At 29.1% G+C, this 20,184-nt stretch overlaps 3 protein-coding genes and 1 pseudogene across 3 annotated transcripts; 3 read left to right on the forward strand and 1 right to left on the reverse strand.

The window, feature by feature from the left end:
* The first annotated feature begins 1,281 nt into the window (after nucleotides 1-1,281).
* Nucleotides 1,282-6,988, forward strand: LOC112679673 (conserved oligomeric Golgi complex subunit 7). The gene is made up of 13 exons (XM_025549563.1): nucleotides 1,282-1,540; nucleotides 1,646-1,735; nucleotides 1,904-2,086; nucleotides 2,159-2,290; nucleotides 2,356-2,539; nucleotides 2,619-2,815; nucleotides 2,993-3,212; nucleotides 3,282-3,538; nucleotides 3,618-3,738; nucleotides 3,803-3,952; nucleotides 5,341-5,528; nucleotides 5,633-5,876; nucleotides 6,639-6,988. Exons 1-13 carry the CDS (start codon nucleotides 1,538-1,540, stop codon nucleotides 6,803-6,805), a joined length of 2,136 nt encoding a protein of 711 aa, XP_025405348.1. The 5' UTR covers nucleotides 1,282-1,537; the 3' UTR covers nucleotides 6,806-6,988.
* Nucleotides 6,940-9,460, reverse strand: LOC112679674 (U4/U6 small nuclear ribonucleoprotein Prp4). Its single transcript, XM_025549564.1, has 9 exons — nucleotides 9,215-9,460; nucleotides 8,937-9,141; nucleotides 8,734-8,864; nucleotides 8,441-8,645; nucleotides 8,046-8,222; nucleotides 7,745-7,966; nucleotides 7,452-7,559; nucleotides 7,224-7,392; nucleotides 6,940-7,160 (listed from the first exon to the last, which is right to left on the reverse strand). The coding sequence occupies exons 1-9, from the start codon at nucleotides 9,369-9,371 to the stop codon at nucleotides 7,008-7,010; spliced, it is 1,527 nt and encodes a 508-aa protein (XP_025405349.1). The 5' UTR covers nucleotides 9,372-9,460; the 3' UTR covers nucleotides 6,940-7,007.
* Nucleotides 9,461-9,556: 96 nt separating this feature from the next.
* LOC112679675 (NF-kappa-B inhibitor-interacting Ras-like protein 2) lies at nucleotides 9,557-10,657 on the forward strand. Its single transcript, XM_025549565.1, has 3 exons — nucleotides 9,557-9,938; nucleotides 9,997-10,290; nucleotides 10,363-10,657. Exons 1-3 carry the CDS (start codon nucleotides 9,840-9,842, stop codon nucleotides 10,600-10,602), a joined length of 633 nt encoding a protein of 210 aa, XP_025405350.1. The 5' UTR covers nucleotides 9,557-9,839; the 3' UTR covers nucleotides 10,603-10,657.
* A 2,546-nt stretch (nucleotides 10,658-13,203) lies between these two features.
* LOC112679694 lies at nucleotides 13,204-17,361 on the forward strand (annotated as a pseudogene).
* Nucleotides 17,362-20,184: the final 2,823 nt, after the last annotated feature.

Genomic DNA, 20,184 nt, shown 5'->3' on the forward strand with positions numbered 1-20,184 from the left:
AAATAGTTAGTATTTTCGATTTTGCTGATGATACTCGTTCATCATGAAATTTAAAAATGTGTAAAATAATTTAATAAAAAAAATGTAAAATTAAAATCAAATAACATAATATGCGAGTATAAAGAATAGAACCACAACACGCTTTTAAATTTCGTACTACATACTTAACATTTCGAATTGCACAAAGTGTGTCGTACTACACACAATTTTAGTCCCTGCTGACTAGTAGAGCACAAGGATGGCGTTTAGATAAGCACATCGCGTCTCGATTATCTACAAAACATTCATACACATTTATGTATGTGATACGTTAATAATAAATTATAATAATGATAAAATCGGTAAACCAACCGATATTTTTGACGTTCGGATTATAGAATGTTCAAGTACGCTAATTACAGTTTGCAATTAATAATAGAGGGCAGAATTATTATTAATAATAATAATAGAGGGCAGTGGCGTCCCTAGACTCTTTTATAAGGGAGGGGGGTGAACTTTATACGTATACTCAGTGGCGGCGCGATGCTGGTTTTATTGAAGCAAAACGGGGTGGGTAGGTAGTATTGTGTGACAGAAAAGTTAAATACATAATTTGCATTTTTTACATAAAATTTAAAGTTATACAATATTTTGTGTAGACTCGTTGATCTTAATATTTTCTCTGAATCTAAAACTTTAACTTGAGGGTACTCGATACATGTAACTGCTTCATTAAAAAATAAACTTCATGCCGCCACTATTCGCGAGCAATAATATGGATCAGTGCATAGGCGTAAACTGGGGGAGCAACGGAAGAGGAATTGCCCTTCTAGAATAAATTAGGAGGGACAGTGCCCCCTCTGATATTTAGCATACCTTATTTTAAAATAAGTTCAAAACAACTGTTTATAGCTATTACTATACAATTTTTTTTTTTTTTTAAATCTTAATTTTAAATTTTCGCTTATCTAACATGATGTTAGAAAATGAATAATTTTATATAATAATATGTAAGTAGTAAAGCGGCGTTTAGCCTCGGACACCCTTTTCGTAAGATGTGTAATTATATTTTTGTCCCTCCTAATAAATTTCCAAGTTACGCCTATGGATCAGTGTACGTGCCCAATACTGCCGTGCATAACAATTATTTGAAAAATAAACATACGTACGAAAACGTTTGTTTACAGTGGGTTGAAGTGTTAATTCGACGACAGCGCGGACTGGTGGTTAGTCACTTCGTTGGTGTGTCACTTTACGGTGTCCAGCGGTCCACCATCAGAACCGTATTCTTACCATTATTGTTATCTGTCTCGGTGACGTTTTCTGCGACGTTGATAAGAAATGAAATGAGCAGTGATTTGCGTAGTGTTCGCGAATCGTCGTGGTTTTTAAATTTGAAATTGTAAACGTCTTAATTCGTGTTTAAGCTGTTCTCGACGTTTGTCGTATGACGAATTTAACTCGCGATTCCAATTATCACTCTCATCACGTTCTTTGGTTGATGTTGTTCACGAACGCTGTATAGTTTTCGAATTATATTTGATTTTCAACTGTTATAATGGTAATTTGTCACATTTGTTTCTCTAATAATTACCTACTGGACGTTGACGATTGATAGAGAACATTATACGTATGTAAACGCCTAACCTATATTATTTTTCTACAGAACATTTCATCGTTTTCGGAGAAAGATTTCAATGTTGTGGATTGGATCAATAATACGTTAAAGGATAAACCACCAGATCAATGCCGTGAGGTATGTTATGCGCATTAAATCAATTGATACTATGCAAGTATTCCAATTCTTCTATAAAAATGATAAATACTATTTAATATTAGATCATTATTGTAGTTGAAAATCAAGATTTAGTTTTTGAAAATGCTTGAAAAATATTAAATATTTTTTTTCCTTATTCTACCATAGGCTATTCCAACAATGTTGAAAAAGTTACAACTGTGCGTAGAGCAAGTACATGAAGTACTAGATGAAACAACTGAACAAGTCCTTTCTTCACTTCCAAAAGTTGTCAATGATATTGAACAATTTGAAAACCAAGCAACCGGTATCCAACAAAAAATTATGGATTTGAAGCAAGAAATAAATACAGTAATTAGTTGTACTATAAAAGCGATATTTATTAAATATTCACAATTGTATACTTTTAATTTGTTGTAAAAGGTAAAAAGTAATACAGATGAATCATTGTTGAAACTTCAATTGTATGATGAAATAAAATGTAACATGGAAATAACGAAAAATGCTTTGGAAGAGGCGGACAATTGGACAAAACTTATTACTGATATTGAAATGGTAATTGAATAATGAATTTAATATTGAAAAGAATAACAATTAATTATACAATGTGTTTTACTTAGTTAATTGATAATGGAGAGATAGACCAAGTAACTAATAGATTAATAAGAATGCAGCGTTCATTAGCTATCTTGGAAAACAACTCAGATTACGAAGAAAGAAAAAATCAGTTGGAAGAGCTGAAAAGTAAACTTGAAGTCATATTAACTCCAATGCTTACTGTAGCTTTTGAAAATGAAAAAATTGGTAAGAATTAATAAATTATAAAAATTATAAAATTATTCTATGGGGTATAGATTTTAAAACTATATTACGTTTGTTATAGATGAATGTAGGCATTATGTGAACATATTTACTGATTTAAAAAAACGTGATCAGATTATTAAACACTATATAAAATGTAACAAAAACAAGCTACGGAAAGAATGGTCATCAAAAATTTATGCCAATGAATATTCTAAAAATCCATTATTGTTTTTTGAAAGTTTTTATGAAACTTTATTAGAACGTAAAAAGCAACAGGTACATTGTGATATAATATACCTTAGTCAGTGATGATTTGTAAATTTAATTGTGTAAATCTGTGGCTATCATACAGTTGTATTAAATATCTAAAACTTATGAGCAGTTATATTGATTAAAAATTAAATAAAGTAATATTATTATTAAATAATATAATTAAGCTTTATTTTTACACAGATGTTATTGTATAAAAAATTATTTAATGGTGAAGATCAGCCAGAAATAGAGTGTCAGTTAATTCAATCTTATGGAGACTTGTTTAATATATTAGAACTTCCAATGTTTGAATTAGTCGATGTTTCTATAAAAACCCACCAAGAACCTCTGATTTTGTTGTCAGATTTATTTACAGCAACAGAAGTATTTGTTAAAAATATCAAAAATGATTCTAAAATTGGTAAGTAATTTAGAATTATTTTGTATTTATTGTGTTTCATACTTTTTATTAAAAATTATGTTTTTCTAGATGATACATTTAATTGGGACACTATAATGACAAACATTTACAGACCATTGATTCCACAAATTGTGTCTTACCAAGAATTGGAGTATGAACACTCAATGAAAACCACAGATTTTACATTAAACAAAGATGATCTAGTAGATATTGTCCAAGCATTTGGTCAATCTCAACTCACTGTTTTTAGAGCATCAGAAGAAGCAAAACGTCGAAGTGCAGTGTTTAGTCATTGTGTATTTCCTGAAATGATTGCAGCCATAAATGTAATATAACAATTATAGCTTACCCAAAAATTTCATGATAATGTAATATGTATTTAATGTGGTATTATGTATTTTAAAGAGAATATTTGCTCATGCTATTGAAGGAGGAAAAGAAGTGTTAAAAAGTATTATGGTTAATATTACACCTGGAGAAGACTGGAATTTATTTCAAATATGTTTGAAATTTTTACAGTCCTTTGGTAATTATTGCGAGTGTATAAAAACTTTAAATTTATTTTATAAAATTGCTGTTTTTATTTATAGGAGAGTTTTTACGAGAATTATATCTCATAGAATCAGAATTTAAAAGTTGTATTTTAACAAATGAACAACGGGCAATAAATGTTTCAAAATATCTATTGATTGAAGATAAACAAATGGAATTAAAAAGTATTATTAATTTCTTAAAGAATGGTAAGTTTTGGTTTATTATTATTTTTATTTCATCTCAATTTTAATACATAGCAAATTCCTAATATGATAAATTATTTTAAATTTTAACCATTAATATTATTATATCTTCTTTTTATCAAATGCTTTGACCTTAGCTTTCAATTTTGGTAACTCTACTATTATTTAACTTAGTTTTACACATTATGTAATTGAGAGTTCAAAAATATATTATTTATATAATATTTTATTTTAAAATATGTTTGCTTAACTTTTTGAGGGGCAGTGATTAGTAGGACTAACCACTCATATAAGTATTTTTATTATTTTTTTGGCGGTGGTTAGCAGCTATGACCACATAAATTCATATGTTGTATGAATAAAATACTAGATAGTGCTGTTGTTTGATTTTTCTTTTTGTTGGTGAACAGTATTATTCTAAATGTGATAAACATATTTATTTTTACACTTTTATAAATTATTGTAAATATGGTGTTTCTATTATTATTTTTTTATTTCTTCCATAATTATTATAGTTTACTCACATTAATTATTATAAATTATATTTGTTATCATAATCAATTTTAGTATCAATTAGTATAATATGAATAAATATTATTGTTTTGTAAGTGGTCAATAATAGTAACCACAGCGCACCTCAAAACGATTTTATTTTATTTTATACCTATCAAGTATTTATTGATTATTCCTATAATATGGTATCTTATACTCATAATTTTAAGTCTTTAACTTAACTCTAAATAATTAATAAATAATAAATAAATAAACAAAAATAATAAATAATAAGCCTAACTCATTATAAAAGTAAAAGTTGCCTATGTCTCATGTATGTTCCTATACTATTTTAGATTTAAAATATAATATGATGTTAGTATTAAAAATTGTTATGTAAACCAGAAAGTTTAACACATATTGTATTATCAAGTAAGTAAATGTAGGTAAAATTCTTATAACTAGTTATGATAAAAAAAATGTTTTTTTATACTTGATTAATATTATGATGTATAAATCTGTGATATAAAATATGTGTTATTAATAATACTTAAAATTACCTAATATGAAAGAATTTATTAGTTTTTAGAGTATAATATTATGATGTATGTTATACAAATTCGTTGAATATTTTTGGTGGTGGTTAATACAAGTAACCACTTTTTCCAGACTGGAAAATTTGTAATTTTAAAATAATTTTTTGAATAGTTTTGAATTTAGGTAGTTAATAAGAAACAGTTTTTACAAAAAAACTTAAAAATGTTATTGTATCATTTACTGCCCCTGAAGGGTTTTATTTCATAGGTAGTGCTTGCCCCTCAAAGAGTTAAATTAAATATTTTATTACATTTTATATTGGTCTCAAAAATATTCAAAATTGTATACATTTTTATTTGCAGATAATGAATGGAAACTTTTTAAAGAAACTATTCAAGCTACAGAAAAACTATGTTCACATACATACCAAACGTTTTATAAAATATCATTCCGACCTATATCTTTTTACTTAGATCAAGTCGAAAAAGTAAAACTCAGTAAAGACACTTTTGATGAACATAGACTGTCACCAAGGGAATATATTACTCAAGTAATAAATTATATGTGTTTGGACAAGTATTGAATATTAAATAGTTTCTTAACAATAACACAATGATAATCATTATGACATTCATTTTTTTTTTTTTTACATAGATTGGTCAGTATTTAATTACACTTCCTCAACATGTCGAACCATTTTTAGTTCGAGATAATGAAGCAGTCACTGTAGTTCTTAATTTATCTGATAGACGTTATACAGATGCTACTCCTGAAGAAAGTTATACAAATATTTTACTAAAGATATTAGCAAGCAATACATGTGATGTATATGTAGAACAGATACAATCACTAAAAGACTTAAATAATTTAGCTGCACAGCAGTTAGCTGCTGATATTGGTAATTGTGTTAATTATGTGCTCAACTATTGTAATTATTTTGGAATAATGCTAATATTACTAATGATACTAATTATTTTTTTCTTATTCCAAAACATGGTCAATTAAGAAGTTATAAAACCATAGAAAGTTAATAATTATTTAATCACTTAAGTACTAATAAGTACTATTAAAATTCAAAATTACTTATTAATATTTTAAATTATTTTTATGCTAAAAAAAATTAGCAGCTGGGCTATTATACTTCAACAAATATTTTAATAAGATTCAATAATATGTTAAGAGAGTTTTATTGGCTTAAACAGGTCATCTTGGCCAAAAAGTAAGTGTCAGGGACCAGTTTCAAACTGGTAACCTTACATTTAAACAGTTACCTAATACCACTAAGCCATGAAACATAGTCATGAACATTTTAGTTGTTTTTTACTTTGATGATAGTAAAAATTATTGAATTTAACATTTTTAAAAATATTAAACCCATAAATAGATTCTCGAGTACTTATTAATTTTAACTTTTAACATATTTTTTAATTAATATTTGCTAGTACTTTGAAGGAAATTGTTTGAATTTCTTGAAATGTAATTATAAAGTGCTAGAATAGAAATTAAAAATACTCGATTATATTAGTATATAACTTTTTACCACTTATTGATAAAATATAGTTTTATTTATTTTTGTAGAATAGTAATAATATATTTTCTCATATTATTGGTTTATGCATGAATTTAAGTATGTTTTTTAAACTATGTTTGTATATTTCAGAATACTTGGGATATGTATTGGAAGAACTTGGAGTAAAGCTCAATGAAACTACAAGACAAATTATGAATTTATTAAGACTAGAAAGTGATGAGTATGTAATGAAATCATCGTCAATCGCTGCTTCAAAAGTAGCAGCAGTAATTGCTAAAATAAGAAATATTAAATAAAATACCATGTGTAATCAAGGCTGGGCTGAGCAACAGTAGCACTTCTGGCAAGTTCACAATAATTTGTCACTCTCCTTACTCAAAAATTTGTAGCATTCTTAGCCCAGCCTTGTGTAAAATGTATTGAAAAAATATATGTTTAATAATTTATAATATTTTAATAAATATAAAATTACATCTTAATTTTATTTAAACTCAAAAATTATGTGGAATATTCAGGTGCCCATAATTTAAATGTTCTGTCGTATGAAGAAGAAGCTATATATTTGGAATCTGGAGATACATCCACTCCCATTATTTTGTTGTCATGACCAGATAGTGTTTTTAACATTTGCCATGTTTTATTCGCCCAAATCTAGTAAATTATTTTATTTTATTAAACTAAATATTATATTAATTTAATTAATTAATGCAGTACCTTAATTGTGTTATCATATGATGATGTGACTATAAAATGACCACCTTCTGGTTGATATCGCAATCCAGAAACTAAACTCATGTGTGCAGGGATTGTATACAGACAAGCTCTTTTCCTAACATCCCAAATTCGACATGTATTATCTTCACTACCAGTAGCCAATTGATAACTAAAAAAAAAAATACTCTTATAAAGATGACACTTTGAAATTTAAACAAAAAAAATTACCCATTAGGAGAAAAGTCAATGCTGTATATAGATTTCAAGTGACCTTCCATAAACATAATACATCTTCCTGTTCGCAAATCCCAGACACGGCCAAAAGCATCCAAACCTCTTAAAATACATTTAATATAAAATTAAAACAACTTTTATAATCATGTATAATGTGATTAAAGACTAATGACATTAAACAATTATTTTATTTGCCAAATAATTATTTCTCAGAAGTCAATTACACTTATTTTTTAATCTAATAAGAAAAAATATTGCAATACATAATAATTAACAGATTTGTTTACCCAGTCGCAACAATTGAACCATCGCATTGAAAGGACATACAATAAACTGGTTTACAATGTCCTTCCTGATGGAGAACTTCTTCTGCTTGTTCTAAATCCCATAACCGCCAAGAATTATCAAAACAACAAGTACCTAAAAATCGACCGGAAGGATGAAAAACAGCTCTTGACACTCTGAATGGTGCATGACCTTCTAGATCTGCTACAGGTTCTTCTTTTTTACTGAAATCACATATATTTCTCAATTCAATTTTTTTGATCAAATAATGTTTGATATTAACGATCCAGTAAAATGTCTTACCTATCTATAGCCCACAATTTAACAGAACCATCACTAGCACAAGATACGAGATCACAGACATTTTCTGCGGTACCCGCATGTGGATTAAATGTTATGGAACATACATTACAATTATGTCCTCTAAATGTTTTGACTAATGAGCAATCTGGAACTGACCATAGTTTACATAAACCACTCCTAGAAAATGAATAGTTTATAAGAATAACAATAAAAAAGTAAATACTTTTTACAATCCAGAATTGACTATACCAATAAAGCTAATAGTACATTGCTATCACCAAAAATCGCATAAGACAAGTTGAAGTTAAGAGCTTGTAATTTTCTATTTTATTATATGTAAATGATATGTAAGTCAGAATTGAATAGTTATTTAAACATAATAATTAAATATTTACCAAGATGATGTGGCTATAAATTGTGAATCTGGGCTGAACCGGCAGTATGATATCGGTCTAGTATCACCAATTTGACTGCAATAAATAGAAAGTGACGTTGTGTATTTATGTAGATCTTGTAAACGGGCTGTAAGTGTTGATTCTGGTATACTGGCTTCTTCTCTTAATTTTTCCAAACGAAAATGTGATCTTAATAATGAGTAATCTACAATAATGGTTTTAGAGTATAAAAATAATAATAAGAAACAAATGAACCCAAAATTAAACTTATGAATCTGAAATAAAATTCTTACCTGCAATATATAAGCGCGCATCTAACAATGATGGTGGTCCTTCGTGATACCATGTCGTGTCTTGATCTTTAATTTGTTGACGTTTTTCTCTTTCTTCTTCTGGTTTTTTGGTGACAACATCTTCTCCAACTCTAAAATTTTAAATTATAAAAATATTGCCAAAATATGAACACAGCTAAAAGTTCAAATATTCTAAATAAAACCTTGAAAGCAGTTCACGTAATCTATTCCTTCTTTCAGCGGGACCTTCTCCAAATAAGCAAATGGCTTGTCCAAGTTGTCTAAGGTTTTTCTTAACTTCATCGTCATCGGTAGAAACTTGCACATGACGAGCTTTCTTCTTGCGTTCAAATTCTTCAAGTAAAGCCTGTTTGTCTTTAGATATGGCATCCTCCAAATCGAAATATTCTGTAAACAATCAAGTAAGTAAATACAATCATGTAGTTTGGTCTAAATCATTATAATTTGTTTTGAAAATTACCATTGGACACATTAATGTTTCCACCAACAGCTTTCTGTTCGCCATCATTTTCGATGGTACTCAATGACGCTAAACGCAATCTCTCTTGGTCTTCCAATGAACCATAGTGAATCGTTTTGGGTTTTTTAACGTAAGTAATTTCTTCATCGTCCGACATGATGCCAAACTTTCGTTTTCAAACGTTTTTGTTTTCAAACTCTAAACAAGCCAATTGGAATGTTATCATTCGTCGGTAAATAAACACAGTGTACAATATGTTGGGAACGATAAAAATTAGCTTAATATTTATTAACCTAAAATGTTTATTTCTTATCAATATTGTTTATGTCCAGAACATAAATATTTTGTGTACGTCTAGATCGTTAATAGTGATCCTATTTTGAATCGAAACTTGTAAAATTTGAATACACGTTTGTTAGTCGTTTCGCGAATAATAATGTTACAAGTAAATCACCCGGCGTAAAATAGTAACACGAAAATATGGAAAGGATATACTTAATGTCTATATTTTGATATCTTGATATATTTAATATCTATTATTTTGATATCACGTATGGCACTTTCATAATTAAACTTAAATTTATTCGAGACAGTTTTCTATTTCTCTGGAATCACACATGTAAACATGGTAAAAAACTATCGCGTGGTCGTATTCGGCGTGAAAGGAGTCGGCAAGACGGCCATCCTGGAACAAGCTATTTATGGACATTTCAGTAAAAACTATGTGAGTATCATAAGACTTTGTGTTAATATTGTTCAACATTGTATAATCACGGTTGTAGAAATTGTGGCCGACTATCGAGGATATATATCAAGCATCTATTGAAACTGACAAAGGGGTACGTGAGCTGGTTCGTTTTTACGATACAGCTGGTCTGGACTTAACGCAATTACCCGAAGTTGGCTTGTATTCGAATCCAGATCCTTCACTTATGCTGTCATTTGGTCAGATAGCAAAGCAGTACGCATCCATTTCCGATGCATTCGTGTTGATGTATGACACTAGTCGACCAGAAACTTTTGATTGTCTGGTCACTCTAAAAAAAGAAATTGATAAAAATAAGGAAAAAAAAGATGTTAGTACACTGATGCGGTTACCTAATTGATGCATTGAAAGAATTCATTAAATTAATGTTTTTTTTTTTTAGGCATTTTATGTAATCTTAGGTCACAAAATGAGAGAAATGGATATCAAAGCTCCAACCTTAGAATGTCCTACTAGTCGAGCATCCCATTGGTCTATAAGAGAAAAAATGAAACACTTTGAAGTAAATGCTTTAGATCGAACTACTTTGTTTGAACCATTTACATATATTGCATCAAAATTCAATACAACACAACCAAAAAGCAGTTTTCCTCAGTTAGTTCGAAAAAATACTCAACACTGATAGCTAATGCTAATATTGACTTAAAAATATATATATTATGTCATCGTTAAATTGTTATATTTATTATTAATATATTCATATATTTTTATATATATTTATTTATATTAAGCATAATTTATTAGTTATTACAATCATTATTAATATTATAATAAATTTGTTAACATTTAGTATTACTTCATTGATTTTGAAATCTGTAACTGTATTTCTTATTTTAAGTAAATACTAATTATTTAATCCATAATAATTATTCTGAATATTTTGACTTAAACATTTAGTTATCTACTTCTTGATTGTTTCAATACTGCATTATTAGTGGTAGCATTAACTTCTCTACTTCATAAAACTAGTATAGAAAATAGAGATCAACTACCAACATTTAAAATGTATTACATAAAACTTCATTTATTTTAACATTCTAATTTATTAATAAGATAGCTTTTGTTATTTTGTTAGTTTAGAGAAACCCTATATTTGAGGCTCAAGGTGTAATACCACCCAATTGGTCGTGAGGTATTTTCCTCGTGAAATACCCTATTAGTAGCATTTGTAATCTCTATTTTCCCAATGTTTTATGGGTGATAGTGAAAAAGTTTTTTAACCCAAGTAGATGTATATAATAAATATATGGAACATATTTTAATTAATTTTCACTAGGTGGCACTTCAATAAAATTGTCTACTATTGTAGTTCATAGACGTGGTTTTCTTCTGCAGAGGAACATACAGGGAAAATCAACTGTCACAACAGTTGTTGTGAGAATATGTTAGTTGGTGGTACGATCAACCACCACTGGGTAGCATTCGATTATTACTAGGGGGCACTAGTGCCATGTACTTTATATGTTAAAATATGCTCTGTATATATATACTAGCTGAACCCTTGCACTTTGTAGCCCATTAAAAATAATCTATAATATGTCTCAAACTGTGTATTAAATTCGTTACCAGTGATTATGCTAGTAGTATATTTTTATACATATAAATAGATAATGGTTAAAATATACAACGTAATAATCTTACAATGATATTCAATTTAGTTAATCTTTATTGGATTTATCGAGAAAAGTCGGACAATTCAAGTATTGAACTGAATGATATTTATTGAAGTGCATTTGGAACATAATATTTTTTGTTCTTCCTTCTGGTGCGTACACAAATAAATCGGAAGGTTTTCCAACGCGTAAGCATGTCACATACAACTGTCCATGTGAGAAGAATGGTTTTCCAAATTCAGTCCACACACTTGTAGCGATTGTCTTCGTGCTTTGTTGATGGTCACTGCAAAGGCCAGTCGTACCGGCAACTGCAAACGTTTGAATTCGAAAGACATATCTGTTGGAATATTTGGGATGCGAGGCAAAAATACATCTTCGCCTTAAAACTTTCCGTTTATAATTGTAGCTCCGATAATGTTGTTCATTAACTTTATCACTGAAAACTTGGTACCGTTTCAGTATCTTGGTGGATTGATATTTGGTAGAATGAAGGGCATCCCAGTAAATATGTCAAGGCTACGAGACGTCAAACTTGGGTATATATGTCTATGTGGAAGTCTCGAATGTCTATGAATTGTACACGTCTACAGACCCTATTATTTGTACAATTTCGGACTGGACACTTGATTTTACTGCTTTAAATGAAAATTTAGTCTCGCTACTATCTTAGAAAAAGGAATATATTACATACTTAATATATATATATATATATATATATGTATTAAATTTTAAAAAATTCAACAACACTCATATTTTCTAGTAGTTGGCTTATTATTCAATTTTTGTTTTGTAGACCGTAGTGCACACTTGTAAATTTGTGGTGCACATAAAAATAGGGCCTGCACGTCTAGTAGAATACTTCTTTTTTTTTTTTTTTTTTTTTTTTATTGATCTGAATACATCGACATCTAGGTCATTAGTACAAGGTGTTAACAATAATATATTTCATAATTTTTTTTTTTTTTTTTTAAATTAAGTTATACAATTCTGATTTTTTAAGGAATAAAATTAAGTTGTTAGTGTCCTGTGGGTTTGGTCCAAGTGCTTGACAGATTTGTTCAGAGATGTGGAATTGATCGCGGTACTGGTTGTATTTATGGCATTCGGTGATGATATGTTTTACCGTTAGGGGGACTCTGCATGTGTCGCATGATGGAGGTTCGTCGTTGCTCATCAAGTAGCTGTGCGTTAGATGTGTGTGTCCTATTCGAAGTCTGTTGATTGTGGTTTCATCTTTTCTACTAAGTCCGGAATTTGTCCATAGGTTGGTGTTATTTTTAATTTGATTGAGAGAATACTTCTATTAGACATATAAAACAATGATTATTGTAAACGTATTTTTGTAGGTAGCATATTTATATATAATAGACGTATTATATTAATATTAGCTGCCATTCCGATTCCTTAACATTTTATATTACAGGATTTTAGAGCCGCTTGCCGCTATAGCAACACTGGTGCTGTACCTGGTGTGCGGCAACTGTAATCTGTAGCAGACTATGGTACGTAATTTTTAGTGGAAGGGTGCTGTATCTCACTATCAATTTTTTATCAATAATTAATAGTTTAAACTAGAGAGCCTTGATATTATATTTATATTTATTTATATATCAAGGCTCTCTAGTTTAAACTATAACGGCAGATAATAATTGTTATGTCTTACGTGGTTTTCTCACAGTGACACTAACTCTACACTCTACTCTATAGTAAATAGTTAATAGGTACTTAATATTATTATGTTATTACTTATTAATTTATTATTAGTTTAATGTAGGTATTTTGTTATTTAATTTATCGTTTATCAGAATGTCTGATAACCATCGTCGTCACTCGCGGTTGTCGCACTACTTTGTACTTTGTGTCTACGTACTATGATTTATTTTATTCTGTGAGTGCGTCCTGGAAGTGTACGGTATATGACATCAAGATCAACCTCAGACCAAAATTTAAATTGATTTTGTAAGTATGCTTAAAAATCCTTATAAAGATTTTAAACACTTAGGTCGAGCTCAACGTAATAGAACTAAATAGTATAAATGAACTAAACTGCCCTGAAATAATAAAACATATTGCAACGCCAGTACATTTAGTTGAAAATATTGAACACGAAAATAGTTTAGACGATTTTAACATTACCCCCCCCCCCCATGAAAGTGATATTGAAACTACCTCATCTGAAAGTGAAAATGGGTTTGGAAGTGAAATTGAAATGGAGGGTAGTTGTAAAATGTATGAAGAAAATGCTCTGCAATGTAAACTAGCACATTGGGTTTCAATTAACTGTGTCCCTTTTAATGTAGTTACCAAATTACTTAAAATTCTAAATGAATGTAATCCATCTGATGTGATTAAACATCCTAAAGATGCAAGAACTCTTATGAAAACCCCTAAAATACCACTTAAGACAAAAGTTGTTAGTGACTTTGGAAAGTATATTATTTTGGCTTGGAGGACGGGTTGTATAAAGCATGGTTAAAATATAATGACGGATTGTTAAAAAATGTAAATAATTGCGATGTACTTATTAATTTTGATGGGGTGCCAGTAAATAAGAGAAACTATGGATGTCTCTGGCCAATATTGTGCTGTGTTGTTCAAATAAAATCTAAACCTTTTATGATAAGTGCTTATTATGGTAGTAAAGAACCTAACTATATTAATAGTTATCTAATGGAATATGTTTAAGAAGTACAAATATTAATGCAACGAGGCATTTTAATTAATGGAAATTATAAGCCATTCCGAGTAATTGGTTACATCTGTGATGCACCGGCTCAAACTTTAGTAAAACAAATTAAAAGACATACAGGTTACTTTTCTTGTGAAAAATTTGTGGTTGAAGTGAATATATAAAAAATAGAATGTGTTTTATTGATTTGAATGCAGCACCACAAAATAATGAACATTTTGCTGATGGTATTTATAAAGATCACTGTAAAAGTCAATCACTCTTGCTTCAAATTCCAGGGATACGTAAGATAACAGACTTTAGAGTATATGCATTTAGTGTGTTTAGAAGTTGTGAGAAAAGTTCTTAATTTGTGGAAATCTGGTCCAACTTCATTAAGCCGCCCCAACACACTAGATAATATTAATGTTCAATTTTCAAGTATCACAGTTAAAAATGTTTCTACCAATTAATGTGAAATTACTAAATTCGTTCCTTGTGAGTTTTCTAGGAAACCTAGGTCATTACATGAGGTTTTTTATTGGAAAGCAACAGAATTCAGACTTTTCCTTTTATATCTTATACCAGTTGTTTTACAAAATGTTGGAATGTCTTTAACTCAAGACATATTTTTACATTTTATGATGTTGCATGTATCTATGAGAGTCTTAGCTTTTTTTTTATACATGCCATCTATGATTAATTATGCTGAAGATTTATTGAAATTGTATGTGGAACAATTCAGTGATTTATATGGAGAGGAACACGTTTCCTAAAATTTCCATAGTTTAATATACTTAGTAGATGATTGTCATGTTTATGGTGTATTAGATAACTTCAGTGTTTTTACTTTTGAAAACCGCTTTCGATCATTTAAACGTAAATTAAAAAAAAAAAAATTTTGTTGGGTATTAATTTAAACAATAAATATTATCCTAAGGTTAGCAAAAAAACTAGTGGAATTTTATTGAATATGTGGGCAACAGTTTAAAAAAGTAGAAACTGAAAAATTTGTTTTAAAAACAGACCTAGCCAATAATTGCTGCATAAGCTTTGATGGCTCAGTTTTAGTAATCAAATCCATAGTACAGAATGACTCAGAAATAAGTTTAATTTGTTATAAATTTGAAACAGTAACTGATTTGTATTTAAGTCCATCTAATAGTATTGGAACTTATTTGTGTAGAAATTTATCAGTTGAAATTAAGGTTATTTCACTTAACTCAATTTCACACAAGGCAATAAAGTTTCCTATAAATAGTTTAGGTGAATTTGCAGTAACTTCAATTTTACATTTATAAACCTGCATTTTATATTGTGAATTATTAATATTATTTATTGTTTTATGTTTTAGTCATTATGTCAAATGCAAAAGAAAATGTTTTTTTTTATATTTGTAAGTAAGATAAAGTTTGATAAAAAAAATGCACCCATGGTTGCTATTGTGCCAAACATATGGGTACAAAATTGCACCAACTTGTACTTTTGTTTTTGGCCGCCACAAAAATTTCAAGTGACAAAAATGATAAAGTTGGCTGTTTTACCAGACAAAGAAACATGGTTACAATATCCTTGTGAGATATTAAAAACATTTGGTTTGTTAATATAAATTATATTTTATTTATCAGTACCTAATATATTTTAATTATAGGAACATATTAAAAAGCTAGAAGTAAATTACCAAAGTATGACAATAATGATGATGCTGAAAGCTCGAATATTGAAAACTGAGGTCGTGGAAAGCTTAAGAAGAAACCAAATACTTGGAAAATGAATTCAGATTCAGAATCAGATAGTTATTCACCATCAATGATAAATATGCCAGAACCTCTTACTTGGATAAGATCCCTTGGTATGAATTTAACACATGTTTTTATCAGATGATTCTTGTATAAAACAAACAAATTAAAATTGTCTATTAACATCACACTACAGTTTCAGAAAATAAAATTAGGGAATCTACAAAATCTACAACTAGTCTTACGACTCCAGTGTTCAAAAAAGTCACATAAATTTTTACCATTTCAGTTCCACAGAAATATAATAAAAATGATAATTCAATTTCATAAAATAATTTGACACAAATGAATTTACTTGTTCAAGGTAATTAAAATTAAATAATTTATGTTGTACAGTTATTGCTTACTGACTTGTCAATTATTAATATCAAATGTATTGTAGATCAGCTACAACAGAAACAAATTCTGACAATTGTTTATCACCACCAATGTTTGAAAATTATAATGAATCTCATAATGAAGGTAAATATTTTCTTCTGCATAAGTATATATGTCATACTTATTATTGGTAGGTATGTGTTACATATTTATATTTTATTTTGTAGAAAATGAATAGTATCAGCCTTCATCATCCTGAGCTGTGGACTTGTCTCATGCCACAATACATTTATTACAACAAAAAATTTTGTTCGTTTAACAAATTGTAAGAGTTCAACAGATAACCAATAAATTATTAACAAAATTAATCATGAGGAATGGAGAATCTAAACGGTAGTTTACTAATCAACAATCAGATAAAAATGTTTTGAACATTTCATTCTGCCTGCTAAATCTGTAGTTGAAGTGTGTGATATTGAAGAAAAATTGCAATTGTCTGCTTCACAGCAACTAATGGTATTAATTAATTTACTCACCCAATTATTATAAACTACCATAATAAAACAGTAATTCAAATTTAATTTTAATTTTAGATGAGTAGATTACAGCAATGTGGGGGAAGATTGCAAAATGACACTATCACATTGATATTAAGAACATTATTAACAAACCATTGCGCATCTAACTACAACTTTGAAGGTCGAAAATCTGGAAAACATGCTTTCAGAGATTTGATAATGTTTAGTATTGTATTTGGTAAGATTATTTTTAACTAAAAAGTGTTACTCAAATTAAAGTTATACATTTTACTATTATTTTAACCTTTTAAGATGTAACTATGATGAAGCATCCAGCAGGATCCGAAGATGTGGTTAAATGCAGTATTAAAATACTGGTTACGCTTAGCGCCAACATGGGACAAATATAAAAATAATAAATAATAATATTAAGTGTTATTTTTATGTTTTATTATAATATAATTTACATATTATATATTGTATTTCATGGGAATGCTCACTTTTCCAATTATTAATTATTATTTATTTATACTTATTAAAATAAATAAATTTTATGTAGGTATTAATTTTTGTTTTTGAATATATTAATTACATTTAATGCCTATCCAACTGTAAATAGATCTAAATGTATAATAGTAAATAAGTGGACTTATTAGTCAATAATGGTAAAAATAAAGATTATAGTTTAAGACTAAAGACTATATTAAATTAAATTATATTAATTAGTCATGTATCATATCCTATACAAATAATAGATATTTTTTATACATCTAAAATGCTAGTTTGTATACCAATAAAAGACAGTATATTAACAATATTCACTTAGACTTTAAATAATTGTCTCATTTAGACTTATTTTGGAACATAAAAAGGACATCTATTATACATCTAATAGACATTGACATGTTTACTGGGATGCCAAATTTTTATGTTAGAACGTGCGGTGCATTATTCCATTAATGCATTTTTTAAAATGCGTTTTAATGCCATAGACGCACGTGCTATGGAAACAAATAGTAAAAAATAATAATAACAAACTCAGGGATAATAATTTCTTTCACACTAATTAATATTATTATTGAAACTATTAGCAACCACCTATAAACAAAAATTTCCATCGTAAATCTCAAAATATATGTTTGAGCACCTCCAGGGATTAGGTCTATCACTTTTTAACTTGGCCTATCTTCTGTTCATAAGTCTAATATACAGTGCGGCAACTACAAAATAGGAGGCCTGTGTGCGGTAATTATATTAGGCCCCTTTCTAGGATTTATTTTTGTTGTACATCTTATTTATATATATAAAATTAAATATTTACAACTGTTGTATATTATACTTCACTACATATTTATGTAGTAAATTTATTTAAGTAGTTTAGGTAGGTACGTTGTATACCTACTTAAATACTCAATGAACAATCAACTCACTGTTAAATAAATATTATATTACTCTAAAATATAACATCCTTACCTAAATTAAAAAAAAAGTTTCTTTTTATTATAAAATATTAATATAATATTATTAAATAATTGTGCATTTGTAAGGTGTAGTTTATTTTAGGATGGGACTGGGGGGCCCCTCAAATGTATGTAAGCCTTGGGGTCCGTGTGCGCGGCATACTCTGCACATCCGGTTTTTGTGGCACTGCTTATATATTTCTGTACCAAATTTCATTGCAATTGATCCAGCCGTTTAGGAATGCATAAAAGACAGACAAAAATCCATTTTTATATAATATATAGATATATAACCTAGATACCGACTGCAGCGCCATCTACCTGGCTGTTTTGTGAATCTAAACCATCGAGGGCGTCGCCCAAACGCATACAAAAAAATTCATTCAAATCGGTCCAGCCGTTTAAGAGGAGTTCAGTGACATACACACGTTCAGCAGAATTATATGTATAAAAAAGAATATATGCTCTTTATATCGAAGAATTAACTTGGTCACTGATTATCCATCTTAACAATTCATAAATAAATTGTAAAACGTTTTAATACCGACGTTTCTAACATTTTAACTATTTGTTGGGTTAGTTATAACAGCACAGTTATTTTAACTATTATTTTATAAATGAATTGCATTATGTGTTGTGTGGGAAATGTCGGCTACTCAAACACGCTTGTTCGGCATTTTGAACGGTAACCCATGGGGCCCGCACTGACTGTACGCGAGAGTCGTCGTCAATCGTGCTTTGGGACATCAACCAGCACAATGGTCTTTTTACTAATTAATGTAATATTCATGTCAAATTTGTTTAACGCTATTTTAATCTTAATTTACATCAGTTTCCGTAATATTAAATTATAAAATGAAATTCATAAAATAATAAAATAAAATCATATAAAATTTGGTGGCAACGGTATAACGTTTCACTCGGTGAAATCGTCGATGAATCTTCATGTACAGACGACGATACCACCAATGCCGTTCACACGAAACAAGTAATACGGACATTTCAAGAACATCGACTTTGAATATACACGTTTCGATATCAAAAGGAAGTCATTGGAAAAAAGAATCAAGGACAGCGAACACGCGTTTTCACACACAGTCAGCTAAATTGTCGGCATAGTGGTCCCTACGGTGACCGCCTTCACCACGAGCGCTGAGATGAAGTTATCAGGCACCACGATTAAAGATATAATACATTTTATCTTTAATCGTGCCAATCACTTGCATGATCAATTATTAGAACATCCACACCATTAGTCTAGCAGAGCATCCACACTACCAGTCTAGCACATAGTTAATAGTTAATTTAGTTAATAGGTATATGGCATCAAAGACCGTTCAACAGTCAAATATGTACCGGTGTTTTTCATACATTGTATTACCATGAGTTATACATTTTATCCGTGTAATTTTGTTTTAGTTTCGTTAGGAATATCACAAATAATTAAGGGCTACGGGGTAGGATAAATAAATTGTGTGTATTATTATTTTTGGTGCTGAATTTTTTTTTTTTATATTGGAACTTCTCGCTTGATGTTTACATGTCAAATATAGGATTACAGGAATCGTTTGAAAGTTTTCGGCGCATCTTCCATAGACTATCCCGTTATTCAGGGTTCAAATGGTACGTATTGATCATTGCTTTGATTCGTGAAATGCGATCTTCGACTTGGGGTTCTGTTGAATATTCATATCGACCTTGACTGCTCGTTCGTAAGTGTTCGAAGGATATGCTATTCAAATCGAGAGGTTGGTGAGTGATTTGATGCTCTGTAGAATTTATTGACGTCACTATTGTGACGACTATTGTCCTTGCTGAACGGTAG

This window comes from Sipha flava, unplaced genomic scaffold (assembly GCF_003268045.1).
Source record: "Sipha flava isolate LNK unplaced genomic scaffold, YSA_version1 166_pilon_pilon, whole genome shotgun sequence".
NCBI classification, from domain to species: domain Eukaryota; kingdom Metazoa; phylum Arthropoda; class Insecta; order Hemiptera; family Aphididae; genus Sipha; species Sipha flava.